Source organism: Triturus cristatus, chromosome 10 (assembly GCF_964204655.1).
Source record: "Triturus cristatus chromosome 10, aTriCri1.1, whole genome shotgun sequence".
NCBI lineage: Eukaryota > Metazoa > Chordata > Amphibia > Caudata > Salamandridae > Triturus > Triturus cristatus.
Genome location: NC_140593.1, coordinates 500,031,069 through 500,053,669, shown reverse-complemented (window position 1 = coordinate 500,053,669; position 22,601 = coordinate 500,031,069). Strand labels below are relative to the sequence as shown.

Sequence of the window (22,601 nt, the reverse complement as noted above, 5' to 3'; positions counted from 1 at the left end):
TCAACGCCGCCTCGCGTTCTCCATTCACCGGCGTCAGCGGAGCTCGGCCGTGCGACAGAAAACATGCTGCTACCGCCTCCAAAACTCCTCTCGCCGCCTTCCTTCTTGGGCATCCCGCGCCCAGAACCACAGCAGCAGATACCCCGGGCCTCAAAAGGTCCTCACGACCCGCAGCGCAAAGAACGCGCAGCGCGTCACTCACTGCCTCACCCTCCGCCATATTATAGTCCTAAAATTACCAAAACTAATCCACACCAAAGGTGACAAACTCTCTGACTAGAAATGAACCTGTCAACAGAAACTATCACCGTTACCTAACCTCAGAGTGCCCTCCCGCCAAAAGCACACCTATTTAATACCTACCTACGAGTCCCGCCCCCAATCTACCTGCACCTATCGCGCCGCGTGGATTGGTCCACCGCGCGAAAAACCCCAGGGGGACACCGGCTCACGCCATGCTCCCCCTGGGTCCCCATATAAACACGAAATTAATCGACACCTGAATAATGCAATATCATCGCCATCTTAGAAATAACTTGTTTTCTGGAATTTTAGTAAACCAAATAAACAAATCATTAATAAACACGTACGTTTTTTCAAATTCCTGCTCTTTTGCGAGCATAATTGCCACCGTAATATTCTTCTTTAGTATAAACATTATATACCTATAATTTTCACTAAAAATATCTCTTTCCGTTCATATTTACTTAACATGTGGTAGTTCGTTTCGTTTTAATGTTGCCGACACTCTAATCTCGATAGAAAATCGACTCAATCAACCTAAATTCGTGGTTTTCCAATTTTCACCACTACCATTCCGAGCCACAGTGGTGCCACATTCCCGTGATCTAGACTGCGTCTCGATCGCTCTAGAATCGGCATATTGCCCTTGTTGCTAGGACTGTTCTGACGCTTTGAGCTACACGAGCTCTAGTAACGCGCATGCGCTATTTCGCGGATTCTGGTGTCATGGCGGCCGGTGACAGCAACAGAGAGGTGGATTACGCCTGGTAACAGCAAGCAGCGATCGCTAATCCCATACAACTGCGAAAGGGTACCCCGAAGTCATGCAGTCTGATAAGGTAGCGGACAAAAGACTGGGTCCTGTGTTTGGGTACATTAAAAGTATGAGTTAAGTCGCGCACGATAACATATATTGACACTCAATATATGCTATCCCAAAAGAAGGAGATTGTCCTAAAGAATGATAGTTCTGTTTGTTCGTTGAGTGGCGTTGAATTCGATTGTATTTAAAGAGTAAAGAATTGTTCAACCTTTTTAATAAAAGAAAAGGTTTCAGCGTTAATGCTTCTGCCATTTTTGGTATCTCCGTGTAGCAGGTTTACCTAGTTTCCCGATGGATTACTGTGATGGCTTGTTGCGTTTGAATGTTCAATATAATTCTATGAGGGTGACTGACACCCTACAAATAATAACTAGTTGAGCGTTGTTGTTTACATTGGGGTCCCACGTGTCGTTTTTAAGTACTTGCTGCAATCTTTTTTTACAAAACTCCGCCATAGCTGCAGAGTGAACACATACTTTACAACGATGCAGGAAAAACCGCAAGCCCTAAAATACTACATACTATTAGCTAAAAAGCCACGATGGGCTGAAACTGTTACTCGGGACTTGCGGGGCAACTGATAATACCGTTTTCATTTAGCTCGTCATATGTGATTTTATTGCCTATTCTAAATGTCAACATTTCAACAAATTACCCCTTAAAAGAGCCCTTTAAGGCTGCGACATCATTGGGAATAGGGCAGAGTAGGAGACCTGCCTGCTTTTGAGTGCTTGTACTATCAAATCGAGGGTTGTTGTAGAGGTGGGAAAGCCAAAAGATTAACAAGAACAGCCATGCCAGAGCCGAGTCAAGGGACTGGCTTGGCTCTAAGAATCCGTGCGCGAGTCGAGCCTTGAATATAATATTTCACATGTAAATCACGCAACACACATCATGTGAAAATATGATAACGCTTCTTCATAATTCAAAACATTGTATTTCTTTACCATGCGGTGCGTTTCATTTTAGTACATCAGATTTTATCACTGCATTGAGAGCTATTTTTTTTAAAAGAAATTGTTTTTAAACATGAACGTAGAAACATTCCTGTATCTTTCCCTGATGACAGTTCCTTTAATGAACTGAGAGGAAAGTCAGTTGTCACGTCTGCCCTATATGTTGCCTAGATTCTTGTTACAGATGGAGCAACATTATGATCTAGTAAACATGAGGGTTTTGTCTTGCGCACATCTTGAATTCACATATTTAAAGATGCACTTATGTGTGCTCATGAACGAAAAGGAGGCTCAGTGAAATAAAATATTTGGCTAGAATCACACAGTTTTGTCAAGTGGGGAAGCCGGGATTTATCTCAGGTTTTCTCCTTTCTCATTATACAATTCAGCCACCAGATTGGTATTAAATTCTCTATCCTTTTTATAACAAAAGGTAATGCTACTCCTTTAATTCTTGGCATAGGAGGCCAGAGTGCGCGTGGCAAGAAGAAGCCACATGAAAGCTTGTTTCATTTTGGCCTTAGAGGACTTCGAGTAGGTTTCGCCAGTGTGATTTATAATAAGCTGTTTTTGGTTGTAGTTGTACAATATACGTTGCAGAAAGTCTGTTAAAGTCTTATGACTTGTTTATGTACAAAAAGACAATATATTGTGCTACTAGTGGTATAGAGCGGGTAAAACATTTTGAAAAAATAAATAAAAGAGGAATATAATAGAATTAATTGATGTAATAGCAATATTATGAGTTTTGAGGAGTTCTGACAACTTTTGGACCCGGTGCCACTACATCTGCTGCACCATTCATATTGTGCCGCTATTGCCTGCAAGATAACTCTATTTGTGACTGCCTGTTTAATAGTAAAATATTGCAACATTTGGTGTTTAGAGGGGCTCCTAGAGCTTTTGGCCCCAGTGCCACTGCAGCTGCAGCACCATTGAAATCATAGCACTAGTGCCTGCTAGATAACTGCTCTTGTGACTGCCTGTTTAGTGTAAAATTTAGCAATATTCTGCGATTAGTGGGGTCCCCAGAGCTTTTGGCCCCGATGCTACTGCACCTGCTGTACCGTTCAAATCAAACCCTGTTTAACTGCAATATAACTGCAATTGTGCCTCCCTATTTAATAGTAAATTATAGCAATATTTGGTGTTTTGTGGAGTTATGACAACTTTTGGCCCCAGTGCCACTGCACCTGCTGCACCATTCACATTATGACCCTAGTGCCTGAAAGATAACTGCACTTGTGACTGTCTGTTTAGTTGTAAAATATAGCAATAATAGGTGTTTAGTGGGGTGTGTAGAGCTTTTGGCCCCGGTGCCACTGCACCATTTAAATCAAGCCCCATGTAACTGCAATGTAACTGCGATTGCGACTGCCTTTATAGTAGTAAAATATAGAAATATTATGTGTTTAGAGGAGAACTGATAACTTTTGGGTCTGTTGCCGCTGCACATTTCAAATCATGACCCTGTTGTCTGCAAGCTAACTGTACTTGTGACTGCCTGTTGAGTTTTACCTTTTAGCAATAATCTGAGTTTAGTGGTGTCCCTAGAGCTTTTGGCCCTGTTGCCACTGCGCCTGCTGCACTAATCAAATCAAGTCCCTTTTAAATGCAAGGAACTGCATTTGTGACTGCTTGTTTAATAGTAAAATATAGCAATATTATGCCTTTAGAGGAACTCATAGAACTTTTGGGCCCGGTGGTACTGCACCTGCTGCACCATTCAAATCATTACCCTGTTGTCTGCAAGGTAACTGCACTTGTGGCTGCCTGTTTAGTAGTAAAATATAGAATAGTTTTCGTATATTAACTTTATTTTTAACATGCAATGTTTATTACAACATTTAGAATTGGATCATAATCGCGGAATATATTAAGTTGAAAAAATCGATCCGATAATGCCTAAAAAGTGCAAAGAAAGGTACTGAGGCATGAATAGGAAATGCCACAAACGTTCTTAAGCTAAAGCATCTGCTTTACATAACCAAGTAATAAAAAGCAAGCATTGCCGCATACTGTTAGAAGCTGTCTGCCTTTTCCGTGGGAAGAGATCTTATCTTGACAATGAATGGGGCTTAAACAGTGTGAACAGCTTCAGTAGTATTGTAAATGCATGCAGCCAAGGAACGGTAACAAAAAAAAGTACCACACAAAAGTGAATGAGCATAGCAATTCGGCAATGGGAACTGATAAGAGCCCCCTGTAAGATATACTAAATACAAGAGATTTCACAAGCACAGCTCAAGAGCTGTGCAGGCAAAACCAAAAAAACGAAGTAGGGGACTCACCAAGTTAGGCAGAATGGGTGTGACATCGCCGCATGTGACATCGCCCTGTGTGACATCACAAGAAGTGAAATCATGGCGCATCACAAGAAGTGAAATCATGGCGCGTGACATTGCATGTGGCATCACAAGAAGTGGCATCACAACCCATGACCTCACAGGAAGTGACATCAGATCTTACGACCCCACATATGTTTAGCAGGTCTATCATGAGTACATTTGGGTGCATTACAATATTAATAAAAATAGATTTTGCTTTGGGATTGTGCCAAAATATTGACGCAACTCCGATGCAAAATCTGGGCCTCAACGTGTATATATATTTTTTTAAACCCTTCTAAAAATAAATTGGCTACAAGGAGAAAGGTGGCAGGAAATCTGTTCTTCTTCATCGGTTGCAATGTCTGTATTTTAAAATATCCTATGGGGTTATGGCACCTGCTGCAGAGATCTTTGTGTGCCAGCTGAATCTCAGGGAATAATAATAATGGTAAGATAACCCTGGAGGATAACCTATTTGCTGAAGAGATCTGTGCTTTGTCTAGTCCTAGTTTTGAATCTAAGTAGCATAGATGATTAAATATGTCTCCTGCAAACCACCTTATGTAACACGCAGATGACATATTTTTATTCTATGTAAATAGGTAAGTGGGTTACTTCTTTTAAGAAAGAGATCCTTTTGTTACTTGCATTTCATACATTGTATTCCTTCTAATATAGCACAGTGAGGTATAAACACATTGTAATCCTCACTGTGTTATGTAACACATCCTTTGTATTGATATTCACACATATGTGGTACTGTAAATATATAGTCTGTATGTGTGATGTAAAGCATTCTGACGCCCTGCATTTGGATGAGTAATACTAAAGTGCAATAAAAGAAATAAAAGAAAATAGTGGTATTTACATTTTTTGTGTAAATAATGGGGCAAGCAACCCATCTGACAATCTTATAGTGTATGCATATCTCTTATATACAGGGACTGAACAATGTCAAAAGCATTTCTATCTTAAATACCTGTGAAGTGATAAGATGTGAGCCTTTGTTTCCCGTCCATTACATCTAGGTCTGAGGCTCCCGATTGTTCCCAGCCAGGATACTAAAAAATAAAACCCAAGCATTGGCTTAGCCAATAGGTCTTGCCTTTGGGACCTTTTAAGTGTTTAGCCATGCAACAGTTGATGTTGTTGCACCAAGGATATTGTGCTGCATAACTATATACTTATAAGGTCCCAAAAGCGAGACCTATTGGCTATGCCAATGCTTGTTGTGGTAAATTCTATGGTGGGGCAGAGCTATGGCGGACAGCGAGGACATTCGTAATGCTATTAGAATCCTCTGTGAAGTAGGGAGGGAGGATTTACTTAAGCCGGAGGTGCCAGATGAAGCTTGGGTGGGTCTTGAAAGGCCTAAAAGAAAAGCAGCGAAGGGCGTCACGGCTGCGGTAAAAGCTTGCTTGACGTCAAAAGATAAAACTAAGAATGCGCCAGCGTGTGATAAAACTTCCAGTATTGTACCTGTGACAGGGAATGTCTCGGTATAGCCCGCTGTGTGTTGCGCTATGCCTCTGGTCTCCAGTTTGTCTTTGCGGTCCGTGGGAGGTATTGAGCAGTTACCGCAAGTCCTGGCAGACTCCCGCAGTGCGAGCGAGCTGGGTGGTTCGAAGAAGAAAAGCGGTGTCAGCGGGGCGGAACAGTCAACTGCGGCACCACGTGGGAGGGGAAGGCGGGCCAAGAGCGCGGCCGCAAGTGTTCATACACCCAGGCTGCCAGTTGAGGAGGGCACCTCCCCTGCAGGGCGGTGCTCTGTATTTGTTGTTGACAGTAAGGGGGAAGTTTTGAACGCACCCGGTCAACATTATGTTTTGAAGCCTGAACTTGATGATACGTGCGCATGTTTTTTCTTTAAACACAATTTTAATGTCGGTCCTGGAAGAGGGGAACAATTTAGCTAACAAAGTTATTTCAGCCCTGAAGGAGTGTTTTATGATGCACCCTTCACGCAGTGGGGAATTTATTTTGCAAAGCCAGTTTGGGGAAAGTGTCACGTTGTCAAAAGTACCTATTTTGGCTGAAGCAGCAGCAGTGGTTACAGTTAATTCAGGCAAGGCAGCTGACCCGCAGTTGCTGACAAGGCGAGGCTTGCGGCCTTATAGTGCACCGGTAGTTAACAAACACGTTAAGTACTTCAGGGTTTGAGGGCCCATCAGAGCAGCTTTATTCAGGCTCTGTTTTTAGGGCTGGCGGAATGCAGGTTCCACAATAGACGATCTGAACCTTGGGGTCCCTGAAAAAGAGCAAGGGGGGCTGGGTGGACATTGGGTTTGAGTGGAAAACACAAATACGGCAGCGTCAGAAAGTATGAATAACATGCTGACTAAAGAAAGGGTTTATGGTTTAGTGGAACAGTTAGGGCTGGGCGGCTTGAAACGGACGGCGTTGTCATTTAAGTCATCTAAAATGGCAGATGAGTCCGGATTGTCAATGAGCACGAAGCGGCTCTAGCATGTTGGCCCGATGAACAAGAGACCCCCAGAGGCAACCCGGCATCTGGAAGCACACGAGTGGTGCGCGTGCAGCAGTAATCACGCCATATGGCGCCTCTGCTCAAGCGGGTGCCCGCGCTCATGCACTGCAAGCTGTGGCCGGCGGTAGCATTTTTTGAACCCCTTACTTAAAGTCTCGCCAGATCAGCTCAAGCGCTGGGTCAGGCGAGACCTAAAAAAGATGCCTAATGGCCCCATAACTCCGGCTTTTCTTATGGGCGAAGCTGGAATCTGATAAGCCTCTTCCCTGCCTGCATGTTGCTGCTCGGAACAAAAGCAGACAACATGCAGGCACTACTGAACGTGTCCCGTGTCAGAAAACGAGACCGGGACGAGTTCAGCATATTTCTCTGAAGTCCGGGAGAATGTGGCACTAGGCTCAAAGTGGCCAGCTTTACAGCAGGGTAGACGGCGTCTACCCGCTGAAAATAGTGTGAAGACGGCGCCTACCCTCTACTCGAGCCCTGCCTTTAGATAATTGTAGGGCTCTGGGATGAGGCCAGTCAGTGCCGGTGCAAGGCCAGAGTTGTTGCTGAAAAAGGAAATATTCATTTTTTTTTTTTGTTTTAAAAAAAATATATTTTAAATATTATTTGACAAGCAAAAAACAAACATCAGCAGTTACATGGTCATATGGGAGGGGCAGACCAATGGGCATCAGCGGTGCAGAAGGCAATACACAAAATACAATCGAGCATGGTGGAATGTCTAAGGCAAAGGGGGGATCGTCACATGCAGGGGTTAAGGGGGGCTGACAGATATCTCCTCTATAGGAGTTCCACATGCCCCACACACGAGACCTTTTTTGGGGAGATCCACGTGACACATATACAGTCTTCTCTCTGAACATTGCCCAATCCATGTCTTTCTCCCAATCCCGTGCCGTGGGCGGATCCGAAGCCCCCCACCGCTGAGCAATATTCCTCTTGGCAAACATTAGCCCCAGAGTCACCTACTGTGTCAAGCAAACATTCAGGTCAGTCGGCTCCCAGATGTTCAGGAGACATCTACGGGCCTCCACTCGGAGCTGCGCTGACAGAACAGTGTTGATAATGTCATGAATGGCATGCCAGTAGCATTGGATCTGCGTACATTCCCAAAGTATATGGAAAAAGGTCCCCTGCTGGCCACAACCGCGCCTGCAGGCGCCCTCTTCCACCCTTCCCATTCGTACCAGTTGGGGCCCTGTTACATAGACACGGTGGAGGATTTTTAATTGAATGAGACGGAGGCGAGCTGAAATTGCCACAACCCTGGGAGAGGAGACTGCCTCCTGCCATTCCTCATCATCCATTTCTATGCCATCCCTGGTCCACTTTTCTCGGAGAGCCAGGAGGGGATCCGGAACGTTATTTACCAGTTTCTTATATATTAGAGAGATAGTGCTGTCAGGGAGATGGCCATCTAGTACCCTATCTTCCAGTGAGGAGGATTCAGGCGGCGTGGTGCTGGGCAATAAGTGTGTGCGAAGCGCATGTCAAACCTGTGTGTATCGGAAGCGCTCAGATTCGGCCAGGCAATATTGCTGCTGTAGCGATGCAAAAAACTTAATATCAGATTTATCCCACAGATCCCCTATGTTTGCAATACCTATGAGATCCCATTTGGCAAATCCCTTACTCTTCCATAGATCACCCAGTTGCTCGGAATCCCATAGCGGCGTTGCAAGCGTCAACTTCCTTCTCCAGCCTAAGCGATTGGTGGCCGCATGCCAAACGTGTACTGAATGGTTAGTGGGGCCTGTAAGAGGATAGCGCCGAGGCCTAGAATAAAGGGCTCTACTAAAGGTCCCTCCCGGGAGGAGCCACCTATCCATGTTATATCCCGGGTCCCATGGCTGACCAAATGTGCAGTGGTTAATGGCGGACAAATGTGACGCCCAATGATACAATCGTATGTCTGGGAGGCTGATGCCACCGTCATACCAATTTAGGGAAAGTTTACCGAGAGCGATGCGCGGTTTACCGTTCCAGAGCAGATCTCGTTGGAGGCTCTCGACCTCTCGGAAATATGACGGGGGTATCAGATCCATGGAGTTCTGAAGGGCATAGAGGAATCGGGGTTGAGACATCGTATTAAAAAGAGCATCTTTACCTAACAAAGAGATGGGGAGCGCCTTCCACCTGGCGATGTCTTTGCGCAGCTGAAGCAGGGGGGGCTGAAGGTTTCGGGAATAACGAAGAGAGAAGTCTAAACTGAGGAAGACACCTAGGTAAGTAAACTCCTCGGTACAGATTCGCAGTGGGCACCCAGACGGTGGAATCGGGGGCTCACCCGCCACCACAAACAGGAGGGACTTGTTCTAATTTATGGAGTAGCCAGAGTACCGTCCAAAGGTCGTGAAAATATCCAAGACCGCTATCAGTGAGTTCCTTGGGGAGGACAAGTACAAGAGAATGTCGTCCGCATAGAGAGAAATCCGGTCCTCCCAGTCTGGGGACCAGCGCATACCCCTTACACACAGGTCCTGACGTATCCACGCTGCCAACGGTTCCAGAGCTAGGGCAAACAGCAGTGGGGACAGGGGGCAGCCCTGACGGGTCCCTCTGCCAAGCTCGAAGGCAGTCGACTTCTTGTTATTAACCACCACTTGGGCCATTTGTTGGGAATATAGTAAGTGCACCCACTGTATGAATTTGGGGCCGAACCCAAATTTCTCCCACACCGCCCAAAGGTAGTTCCATTCGATGATGTCAAAGGCCATGGCTGCGTCTAGGGATACTATCACCGCCGGCTCCGATATTGTGGCCGCCCTGCCCAGTACCCCGTGGACCCTGCACAGGTTCAGCGCCGTGTTACGGTGCGGTATGAACCCTGATTGGTCAGGGTGAACCAGAAATCCAATCGCTGTCAAGAGCCGGGTAGCCAGAAGCTGAGCCAAGATCTTGGGTTCAGCGTTCAACAGAGATATCGGTCTGTATGAACCACATTCATTTTTGGGTTTCTCCTCTTTGTGAATAGTGATGATTGTGGCAGTACGTTGGTCTAATGGTAGTATTCCCGCGTGCCTCGCGTCCTCATACATGGCCCTCAGGTATGGGGCTAACTTGTCTGGTTTGAGCTTGTACAGCTCAACCGGTAGCTCGTTTGGGCAGGTGGCTTTACCAGGCTTGAGCGATTGTATGACAGCCGCTATTTCGTCGTTGGCCAAGTCCCTTTCCATGAAATCATGGTCGACCGCCGACAGCCTGGTTAAGGTGATGTCAGTGAGCACCTGGCGGGAGTCCTCAATAGGGTAAGGGGCTGTAGAAGTATAGACAGCCTGGTAGTGGGTCGCGAAGCAGCCCGCAATTGCTTGCGGGTCCGACAGGGAAGTACCCTCCCGTCCTCGAAGCTCAGGCACCAGTCGGCTGGCCCACTCTTTCTTGTCCAACCAGGCCAAAAGTTTCCCGGCCTTGTTGCCCACCTCATACAAACGCCCCTGAACCGCTCTCCCCATGGCCTTAGCCTGATCCGTCGCAAGCACCCTGTATTCCTGCTGCTTGAGTCCGAGTACGTGGAGCTTGTCTGGTGTGACCGCTACGTTTAAATCTGAATCCAATTTTCCCACCTCTACCTCCAGCGCTATCTTTGCGTTGTTCCTTCTTCTTCCCAGATATTAAGGAAAGGGCCTGACCCCGTAGCACTGCCTTAAATGCCTCCCAGAGCATCTGCGGGGATCCCACCGAGCGTACATTCTCGCTGAAATAGTTATCCATGGTCCCACCGAGCTCTCGGCGGACACGGGGATCGCGAAAATACCATGGATTGATGGGGGCGACACAACCCTGTTGTTGGTGACCTAGCACCACCTGGAGCCAGACTGGTGAGTGATCCGAAATGCCCCTTGCCAAATGCCTCACTTCTCGATGTGTTGCCGACCAAATGTGTTTCTTGTAGCAGAACAATGTCAGGGGCGTGACGCTTAATACTCTGAAGAACGACACTATGCTTGATTTTGTCCCCCAGCCCGTTGACATTCCAACTCAACAGTTTAACCCCTCTGTCCTCCACTGGTGCCATATCGATATATATATCAAAACTAACTGCGGTCACCCCCACTTTCCGGAGCATTGTATCACTAGCAGTTGCTGATGTAAACAAAAACTTCAAGCCAAACATAAAACACTCCCACCCAACTACCCCCCACCCCGCTGCCCTGCCCTCTGGGCTTAGAACTGCCCATGAAAAACCTGTCGCCCTAACAACTGTTCAAAAGAGAAAGAAAAAAAGCCCCAGAGGGGGGAGGATGTGGACCGCCCCTACCCAGCCCAGCAAATCTACTGTATACCCATCTTACTAAAATCATAACGGCCCATGTGAGTCCACGTACCAAAAGGCAGAAGCACCAGATGTCCCCTCCCACCCCCCACCCACCCAATACTGCCAGAGGTAAGAGCCCGACCCCCGGACAGTTCTTGTCTCAGGCCGATGAGCTATTATCAATGTCCCCCCCCCCCCCCCCCCCCCTCGGTGAGTCAGACTCCTCGCACCTCTACTCTCAATCCAATCGGGCAGCTGCCTCGGGATGGTCGAAAAACCACACTCGTCCCTCCACCTCAACCCGAAGACGGGCAGGGAACAGCATGGAATACTTCATTCCCCAATCCCTGAGGACACGCTTGATCGACACGAAGGATCGTCTTTTTCGCTGCACCCGTTGGGTAAAATCTGGAAAGAAGGATATGTCTGAGTTCTCAAACCGCGGGGGGGCTCCGGCTCTGGAGTTCTGAAGGATAACATCTCTGTCTCGAAAGTTCAGGGCCCGCGCCAACATGGGCCGCGGGGGAGCGCCCGGCTTGGGACAGCCGCCCGGGATCCTGTGGGCACGCTCGACAACAAAGAACTTACTGAGGCCTTTGGGTTTCAAGTGGTTGAGAATTAGGTCCTCAACAAAAAGGTCCGGCGTTTGTCCCTCCGAGTTTTCCGGAACCCCAAGAATGCGTATGTTATTGCGACGCAAGCGGCCTTCATAATCGTCCAGCTTGAGGGCGGCATAGGTGCGGAAGTCCTGAAGTTCCTTGACCGCCCCTTGGAGTTGTGAGACATCGTCCACTAAGCTAGCTGTCGTAATTTCCACTTGCTCAACCTTTTCATTTAGTTTACCCATATCCGCCCTAATGAGGTTAACATCTATAGCCACCGTGTCCAGAGAAGTCTTGACCCCAGTGATGGCAGCCATAACATCTTTGAGAGAGATTTCTTGCTCCTCCTCACCCGGTCCTCCGGAGCCTGAATCTCTGGGCTCATGGGTCTGTTCTGCATCTTTGGGGACAGTATAGCGATCCAGTTTGTTTGATTGCGTGCTCTTGGATCCACGCGGTCCCGTGGTCTTGACGCGATCCATTGCGGCCCGCCCCAGCTCACACCAACCAGCCAATTCCAGAGGGGCGGCGAGGACTCACCGGAGATGGTGCAAAGCTGTTCAACACGGGTATGCAGGGGCGGCAGAGGCGAGAGAAGCTGAGGATATACACCACCGCTGAGAATACGCCACCACCAATGACCACCTCACGGCCCGTGCACCCTCCTGGCAAGCTGCTCTGCGTTCCACCACTCCTCCAGCACGCCCCAGCCGGGCTCAGTTCCCCTCCCTGCCTCCGGCCCCGCCGATCCCGGACGCCGAAGTCCACTGCTCCGTAGTGTATTCACCAGTGGGGGCACTAGAGCGCGCTCCCGTCTATGCACTGGGCCCGGGACCGCCGCCGGCCCGGGCCGGAAGGAAGCAGATTCAGCAAGTCACACCCCACAACCCGGGCAGTTTTGCGCACCTTCTGGATGAGAGGGGGGGGGAGGAGCCCCCAACACAAGCCCCACACTTTTCACCGGCCCCAGTCCAACTGAGCCCGCTCCACTCCGAAACCCCAGTGCGACCAGTACCACAAGTCTTGCTGGCAGTGCATGTTCAGCTCCCCAGGGCCTGCCCGGCTGCACCAATGTCGTGGCTCCTCTTACATCCATGGCCCCGGACCAACAGGCCAGAACAGGAAGGGGGGGGAGTGGACCTTCCAATCAGGGTGTGTCCAGGGTCATAGCGTTGCCGATCTAGAGCTCCGCAGCCCAGCGGTCATGGTGTTGAGAACCCAGCTGTGCGCTGAGTCCGTGCTTTGCCCCCGCAATGGAGGATCACCCCCACCAGCAACTCACCTGGGGGTGCAGGCAGCAGGGGGCGTGTGTCAGAAAAGTGCAAGCGGACCCCAGAACTCCCGGGGGCAGACAGGTCAACCTCCGTAGCAAAGATCGCGGGAGGCAGTGAAGATCAGGGACGCGCTGCCGCCATCTTGCGTGTCTCGGCCAGCGTGCCCTGCATCACCGCTGCAGCTTGTCTCTCCCCTCTTCTAGAGCTCCGCCAAGGCTCTGAGTGCTCCTCCGCCACAGCCTCCTTACACAAATGAAATAGCCTCCTAGGCGGCCGCCACCTCGGGCGCCCCCGCGCCCGCTTCCAAGTCGCTGGGTCACCACCGAATTGCAGAGGGCCGGGCGGAGCCCCACAGTCGGCCGGGCCCAGTACTGTGGGTCGTGGCTGCAGGCCCTGCCGCGGTCCGTTCTTCCGGTGGCGATTCCTCCGCTGCTGGGCACCCCACGATCACCGGAGCCAGCGGGGTGGGCTCCGCTCACGTTCCGATTCTAGAAATCTTTAACGGGCAAGTCGGATCATTAATCAGGATAGTCGTTGGCCGGGTAGGATGACGGAGCTCCCTCACAGCACAGCCATCTTCAGCCCGTGCTTGGCCACGCCCCAATTATTTGTTTTAAAAAAAATCTATTTTTATTATTATATTTTCATTTGAATCCCAGTCAAATAGGGTAACTTGGATCTAAAGGCAATTACATGGTAGGAGGGAAAAAAAAGAAAAACAAGGGAGAGTTGAGGGGAGACAATAGATCCTTACTGCAGCAATTCAACTGGAGTATTAAAGAATATTTTTTTATCTAAACAAATATACTAGCAATTCAAAGTTTTGACTAGAAAAATGGTCTCTTTGTGGGTGAAAGTTTATTAAAGGAGAAGACAGTAAATCTACTGAGTCATGATACAAGGTGGCAACTCAAAGTGAATAATGATGTAGCTTCTTCAAGAACGGGCCCCAAATATGGTTGAACAAATCTTGTTGATCCGTCAGTCAGTTTGTCGACCACATTTTTCAGATTGGTTGTGTGTGACCACTGCATGTTTTCATTTTACTTACAAGTGACATACTAGTGCCAAATGTGTGATACTTTGATTGACACTTTGCCCCACATAAAACCACCAATGAAGCCCACTTAAAAGATAAATATCAGGAAAAAAACATCATTTTGTCAATGAGAATCTCTGGAAAGATCTTGAAACCGCTGCAAACCTCTGAAATGTAGGGTCAATAACCTACTTGGGACCTCTGTACAATCAGCCCCGTTAGTTGCGATGTGTGCTGTAACCGCTGTTATTCTACATATTGCAGTTGTAGCTTTTATGATAAATATCGGCAGGTCAAGCCTGCAGATATTTCTCAGGGTGAATATGCCTGGTATTTACCAGAACATGAAGATTTTGGTGTAGTAAGTACGAAAACCTTCATGTTATTCACCAAAAACTCGTTATTAAGAACAGGCATATCAAGAGGTTGAAAGTTTGTTGCATTATCTGCAAATCATTTATTTCCTCCACCCTCCATCCCTGATTGATGCCATAATAGCAATAGTTTAAATTATATCTGAAACCCCACTCGACAACCGTGGATAACATCTTGAGTACTGGGAATGCATCCTGCAATCAGACACCTCTCCCATCTTTCTCACTGCTCATCTTTCACTTTCAAGCTGAGGCTGCACTCACAACTATCACATAGCACTTACACTGCTCACAATGCACTCATGCCATTCACCTTCCTCTTTCATTGCATTCACACGATCACACCGCTCACCCTACACTTACATGGCACTCCACTTACTTGTCATTCTCACCGTAGTCCCTTCACTCGCCCTGCGCTCACAGGGATCACACTGTACTTATACCTCTCACCATGCTCTCATGCAGTTCTCTCTGTTCTAATGGCTTTCAGCCTCCTTTTACTCTGCACTTTTCGAGCTCACTGCTCACTCTGCATGAACATGACACTCCACTTATCTGTCACTCTCACCGTTCACTCTGCAGTCTCACTGATCACTCTGCAGTCTCACTGATCACACAGTACTTACACTGCTCACCATACACTTACACTGTTCACTCTCCACTTACTCCATTTACCCTCCTCTTACCATGCACTCACATGAGCACACCACTCACCCTGCATTCACATGACACTCCACTCACCTCTCATTTTTACTGCTCACCCTGTAGTTTCACCACTCACCCTGCACTCAATCTTAAATAAGCATGTCACTGACCATACATTCTTTCTTCACATTCTGCACTTTCACCTGCACCCAAACTCAAATGAGCACATCACTCACCCTGCACTCACTCCTCTTACCCTGTTCTCACATGGACACATCACTCACCTTGCACTCAGATAGGCACTCAGACAGTTCACCCTGCACTCACACGGGTACAATGCTCAGTCTGCACTCACACATGCACTCCATTCGCTTTATTCACTCATCACTCATGCAGCTCACCCTGCTTGCACACAGGCACAATAGTCTGCCAGAACTCACTGGGACACCCTACTCACAGTGCACTAACTCTTCTCACCAAGCGTTCACCAGTCACTCCCGCAGCTCACCTGTCTCTTTCGCTGCTCACCCTGCACTCACATAGGCACATTGGTCCCTCTGTTTTTTTACATTGTAAGTTGGGGCTGAAAATCCCAACATGCAAAGTGTTACTGGATAAAAAAAACATGTTCGCCAAAGGAGTCAAGCATTTCATAAGATCAGTTGAATACTGTGATATTCGTTTTTAGGTCTCGGCTAGCGAAGACTGCGCTTGCGCAGTCTCGCTCGTGAGATTTTATGTTTTAGAAATGGGGCTTTAACCCGCCCCTCTTCTTCCCTCTTCTCCATTGGCTGGCCTCTTAAATGCTGGTCAGCCATTGGAGAAGAGCTTTTTATCTCTCCAAAGAAGCCCTGTCTTTTTCGGATTCGGGGCGTGTTTTTTAGTTTCTTTCTCTCCTCTGGATTGTAAACATTCCAGCCAAATGGCAAGAGGAGAGAAAGAAAAACACGCCCCGAATCCGAAAACGACGCTGCGTTTCTCTGAGGCATTTCTGCTTGACCTCCGACAAAGGCGGTGGTGTGCTCGTCCTCTCCCCCTGCTCACTGCTCCCTCGGTGCTCCTGTGTCTGGCTGCTGCTCTGGTCTCCTCCCCCTGTCCTCTCCGGCTGGCTGCTGTAGATCAGCTTGTAACAGCTCACAGGTGGCACTATCTACAAGGGCAGTCCTCTGTTCCCTCGTGTGCCCCTTCCCAGGGCAGCTCCAGAGGCCCCGCCATTAAAATCAACAAAACGAATTACAGTGCACAGGGCTGGTGGGCAGGAGGCCGTCTGAGAGGTGAGGAGACATGTTCAGCTGCAGTACAGGAGTGTGAGGGGCATAGTGTTTTTCAGGAAACTTTGTTTCCGTTTCCTTTTTAGTCACTCTCCGTTGCTTGTTTTCTTTCTTTACCAAGGCTCCGGCCGTCGCACTTCATGTTTGCCATTAATCACCTCATCTCCCCGTGGCATCCCCCACCACCTCCTGCATGTCGCTGCTGTTCCGACAAAAGAAATCAGATTGTATGTGCTCCATTTGAATCCTGAATCACGTACAGAAAATACAACGGTGAAGGTTTTTGTAAATTGGTCCCTTTTGGAAGTGCTGCTGCAGAAGGAAACAGGCAGAGACCATTGTAAAATGCATATTTGCAGGCCCTGTTTAAACGTCATTTCACTTTTAATTTTCAGCCCCACTTCATCACAGTATGGCGGACGCTTCAATAGGCTGAGCACCTTTCTGTTTTTTCTGCACAGCGCCTGCTGCTAAACTATAGCAGGCTGCCTACACTGGCTTCCCCGGCTGCCAGCAAGGAAACAGGCGCTTTCACTTCGCATTTTTAGCCGTATTTCATCACAGCATAGCAGCTGCTTAGGGAGGTCGCATACCTTTCTTTGGTGGTTACAAAGTCGGCGAGCTCCTGCGGGGTCCTGGGGTCCATAATATGAAAAATCAATAAAAAGTGTTCTTAAAGTGGCCAGATTGGTTTTATTCAAACCCCAAAAACATTAGCTTCACTTTACTGAGTTTTGCAGTGAAGCGCTGTTCGGGGACGGGCGGGGAGCAGAGAAGGAAAAGGTCTCCCCGTCTCTTGCTTCCTGCCCGGACGAGACAAGGAATTTGTCCGCTTCTGCCGCTGGCAGCTGCCCCCCCCACTCTTTCTTACTCTTATTCCCTCTCTAACTCCTCCTCACTTACCGAAAACCATGACTCAAGAAATGGTTCTCACCCTCTCTTTCTTCCTGTCATTCATTTGTTCCCCTGTGAAATGGATGCAAAAAAGAAAACTTTTGCTGGAAATGCAGTTTGTACATTTTTCTATTGCAAAGTGCAGCCACAGAAATAAAAGGTTCATAATATGAAAAATCAATAAAAAAAACAAGACGGAGTGTTCTTAAAGTGGCCAGGTTGGTTTTATTCAAACCCCAAAAACATTAGCGTCACTTTACTGAGTTTGCAGTGAAGCGCTGTTGTTTCCCTGGTGGGGAAGTGCGCCAAACCTGGAGGTACTGCAATACCTGGTTGATGGGTGGATTGGAAAACAAAATGTATACGGCGGCTTTGTGTTCACAAATGTGGTCTTTTTAAACCATACTGCTTACTTTTTGTAAGCATATAAGCAGTGGACATTGAAATGGGTCCTTACTGGGCCCTGTAGTTTTCAGGCAAAAATACTCGTTGATTTCTGCATTATGACTGTAAAAGCGTTAAGTTCACCATGTTGTTTCTGCTTACATTTTACATGCTTTATTTAATCTTTCATTCCCTATGAGTGTTTGCTTTTTCCAGGATGTTGTTTCTTTTTCTTTTAGACAGCATATTGCTCTTGCCTAGTGCATAATTTGAATTGAGCCGCATCCGGTTGTTTATAGCAGTTCAAATTTTGCCCAAAACAAATATTTCTGCTAATTCGACCGGAATACTTCCACGTTAGAATACTGATAGCGGCCATCTTGGATTGGAGCATTTTTATAGTTAAGGCCGTACCTGCACCCATTTTTTGGAATTGTAACATTCTCTCAATTAGTCTGGCATTTCTTTCTATGCTGTCAGTATCGCATAGAGGTTGATGGACAATATCTCAAGCAGAGAATGACCACACAACGTGTGCTTGCTTCCCTGATGGCCAGACTCAGCAACGTGAGGTCTTACCAATGTGCTTTGCTATTAGCTGCTTTTGCTGATCTGCCCTATGGCAAACGAAAAGGGCAGGAATGCACTATATCTATCAGATACGACGCATTCCTGTCCTTTTCCCCTGCACTGGCGCATGATGGGCTGCCGTGTGCCAACACAGGTACCTTTGTACCATGGTACAAGGGTGCCTGCGTTGAGGGGATGATTATTTTTGTGCAGGAAGGAAACCTGCACAAAAATAGGTCTCGCATTTGAGAGAGATTAAGCTATTGACATTTTGTAAATAACAATGCCGTTTCTTTAACCCCTTCCATGCTGCGCAAATTCCGCCGCTGTGCTGACGGAATCTTGCGCGGGCGTGGTCATGACTGAACGGTTCCGTCATGAGCACAGCTCAACCGTGGCTCATGACGGAACCGTTCCGTCATGAGCACCGAAGGGGTTAACCTCTTCAGCGCTGCGCGGATTCCCGCGCAGTGCTGAAAGATCTGAGCACGGGCGGGGCCATGACGGAACGGTTCCGTCATAAGCACAGCCCAACCGGCGTGCATGACGGAACCGTTCCGTCATCGGCATCGAAGAGGTTAAATGTTTTAAAAACAAAAACATAAACAAAAATAAGGTCATGAGCAATGCCAATAGCTCTAACTTTAACAATGCCGAGACCATTGCATTGTAAATGCTTGTTAAAAAGTGGATTGATTAAGAGTTTCTTCTTGATTCACTTGTGAAACTAAATATAAACCCATTACAGCTATTTTAAGGAAGTGCACTTTTTCATTCACATCATACTTGTAACAAGCATTGACAAGATCATAAGTTATGATTTCTGAATAGTGTATGGAGAACATGTTTTACTAATTTTCACTAAAAGGCAAGACACAAATAGCCAGGGCAGCAACAATGCAAGCCTTTCAAACGCAATACAAGCAGATTTTAGTAATGGGAGTGTGAGCGGCAGCATGTGTTGTCTGTGAGTATAACAGAGCACAAATGTACAAAAGAGTGCAAGAGATATAATGAGAATGAGTATGAGTGTGTAAAACGGAGTGTGTGAACGAAGAGTGTCTGTGAGAGAATGTGTATGTGTATGAGTGCATGTTTGTGTGTGAGTGTATGCTACAGGGATTTGTAAAGCGCACAAATACCCGGAGATGTCTAGGCTCTGCCCTTGATAAAGCGTTCCGAAGCCCAAATAGTTGTTTAAAAACCAAGTTTTTATAACCTTCCTAAAAGACAGAAGATCAGGCATGGATTTGATGTGCACAGGAGGGTGTTCTACAGTTTAGAAGCACACACCACAAAACATCTCCCGCCCCATGAGGAGCATTTGAATTTGGGGACAACAATGTTTTTGGCAGCACTTGAGCCTAGACGCATGTCGGGATAATACCACTTAAAATTGTCTTTGAGATATTTCGGGCCTATATCATGCAGTGCTTTGTACATGATGCACAAGGCTTTAAAGCAAATTCTTTGTTTAATAGGTAGCCAATGAAACTTCCACCAAGCAGGATTTGCTGATTGAAATTTAGGTATCCCCAGCAGCAACCTTGTTGCTGCATTTTGAAGGAATCGGAGCTTGTTTGCAAACTGCAGTTGCATATTCAAATAAAGCCCATAGCAGTAGTCTAATTTTGACAAGACTAGAGCGTCACAACAGTTTTTGTTACAGGACTGACAGAATATAATGGAGCATTCTCTTCAATATCTTCAGTGTGTATAAGGAGGAAGAGATCGTGGCATTCACTTGATCCCCAAAGGCGAGCTTGTTGCACTTTAAGACATCTACATTTTTTACCTTCCTGGCTGGCAAGGGGGGAGTTCCTAGTTCTTGAGGTCACCAAGCTGGTGACCAAAAGGAGAAATCCTTCCCGAATTGGAGGGCCCCAGTCTTCCCAGAGTTTAACTTCAAGCTGTTTTTATTCATGTAATCACTGACTGCTAACATACAGTTATAGAATTTGTTACTGTGGTTGTCATCATTACTTGAAAGGGAGACTTCGATCTCAGTGTCATCTGCATAGGATGTAAGTGGGAAAATAAATGATTTGCTCAAGCCGGGTCAGTGCCGTTACATATACGTTAAATAATGTCGGGCTCAGCGAAGACCCCTGAGGGACTCTGCAAGGCAGGGAAAAGGGTTCTGATTCAAACTCCTTTAAAGATACTGTTTGCGCTCTCTCACTGAGAAAGGATCTCAGAAGGGCCAGTGATGGGATGAGAGCTGCTCTCTCACCCTTATCAAGAGTAGCTGTGATTTCCTCAGTGGCCACTATCAGCACCGTTTCCGTACTATGGCCGCTCCTAAATCCAAATTGAGTAGGATCTGGGAGCTGATGCTTCTGTGTGTTGTGCTCACAAGTGTACTGTCAGTCTTGCCTTATGGATGAGGGCACTAACTGCATACAAATGGGAAGTGTTACCCATGGCATAATGCAGGCCTGACATGGTGTACATAATTATTAGCTTATGGTTCTAGTGGCAAAATTCGGAACCCTGTATACCAGAGGTAATTTTTGTAGGTACCCATGACTATGTAGACCCGTGTAAGTTTGCTCAGCTGTTAGCCCTGTGAACGCCGATCCTGGCTGCTAATTATTTTGCTTTTTGCACATTTGTTTGTACTGTAGAAACAAACTGAAATGATGCCTTTTAAAAATAATCTTTTGGGTGTCGCGATGCTTTAACCTGATTTTTAAAATTTTTTAAACCTGCAATTGAAATATAGAGTACGGGGGGAATCGAACAGTGATTGGAGGGAACAGGAAGTGAGGATTTTCTTTTGTTGAGACCCGCCATTTTGGTTAAGGCGCGGTCTAGCTTACTAAACCTGGAGGAGATGAAACGGGACGCTGCGCGCAGCGGGCGCGCCCAAGGCAAGCCCGTCTGCGCCCGTCCGCGCCTCGGACGCGCTGGACTATCATGGTATTAGCAATAGAGGTAAGATGCCTATCAGCGCATATAATCCTCGGATTAGTTATAACACTGGGGATCTTAAAGATCTAAATATTGGTGCGAAATGTTGTCCCCACTCTCTCTCGGTGGGCTCCATGAAAGCATGGAGTTGTGAAACATGCCATTGGACCCTCCCCCGGCCACCGCTGATATATCCTTTCCAGGGGAACGCATGCTTGATCAACTCATTTTTTCCAATCAGCGAGTAAGCAATGACTTAAAATTGATGCTCTTGAATACTCGCTCTATGAAACAGCACGAACATCAAATTTTCGACCTTCTTTCTGAATCTAAGCCTGATGTGCTGTTCCTTACTGAAACATGGCGTCATGAAGGGTCTAACCCTACTATCGCCAATGCCATTCCACCTAATTATCTTACCATAAGGAAAGATCGTGTAGAGGGACGTGGTGGAGGAGTGGCGATTATTTATAAAAATACGTTCACTTGTATTACCCTCCCCTATTTTGTTTTAGAGAATACTGAAAGCTTGAGTTTCCTCTTAAAAATATCTCCCCATCATTCTATAGCAGGGGCTTTAGTCTATCGGCCTCCCGGTCAGGCTAAAAGCTTCCTGGAAGGTTTGAATTTCGCTATTTCCCCCTTGGTTGCTAAATATGAACAGTGTTTAATTTTAGGTGATTTTAACATTCATATGGATCTTCCACATAATTTGGACTCAACGAAACTGTATGAATCATTAAATATGCTTAATTTTCTTCCATATGTCACCCATCCCACCCAGGAAAAGGGTCATATATTAGACCAAGTTTTCTCAACTAAACTAATTGAAATGGCCTTACCTTTCCCCCTGGTCTGGTCAGATCACTATTTATTAACTTTTAGCATTAAGAAAACTTTGGCCCTACCCTCCAAGTCTTATGCACTACGGACTAACAGTTTTAAGTCGTTTAAATCAATGACCTTGGCAGCCGTAGGAGCTTTTCTGGAAGCACATCCTGTTTCGTTTATAGATAGTCTTGCTCCGGATGTATCTTCCTTAGAAAGTTGGCTCGAAACTTGTGTGAATAACATTGCCCCTCTCAAAACCCGGGTAGCTAATAGAGGTAGACATTCTGCTCCCTGGTTTACGGAAGATCTCAGGAAGAGCAAGAGCCTCTGTAAATGTTTAGACAGGAAATGGAGACAGGATTATGACATACGGGCCAAGCAAACCTACAAGACTTCACTAAAAGCTTACTATAATAAAGTTCCCCTGGGAAAAATGAACTTTCTCAGCGAAAAAATTGAGAAAGCAGGAAATAAAAGTGAAGAACTTTTTTAAGTTGTAAAAGATTTTACGGCCCCTAATGCCATAAAAAATCCTTTTACTCCAACAAAAACTTGGACTGACAGCATTGCTCAATTTCTTTTCACTAAAATCGACTCTTTACAGGATACTTTCGTAGCAGCAGGCCCCGACTGTCATGGGAATCTGGATAGGCTTTTCCTACAGCTACCTCCGTCTGTGAACTGAGTACTACATATTCCTGAA

General features: G+C 46.8%; 1 protein-coding gene across 2 annotated transcripts in view; it reads left to right on the top strand.

Annotated features, from left to right (window-relative positions):
* Positions 1-935: 935 nt before the first annotated feature.
* The window catches only part of DYNC2I1 (dynein 2 intermediate chain 1), a 510,705-nt gene continuing 489,039 nt past the window's right edge, over positions 936-22,601 (top strand). The window contains exon 1 of one of the 2 annotated variants that reach the window (XM_085631946.1): positions 936-1,082. In XM_085631946.1, the coding sequence (XP_085488072.1) occupies positions 1,068-1,082 (15 nt within the window). In that variant the 5' untranslated portion in view covers positions 936-1,067. The remainder of the gene's footprint in view (positions 1,083-22,601) is intronic. The other variant, XM_085631948.1, reaches the window with a different exon arrangement.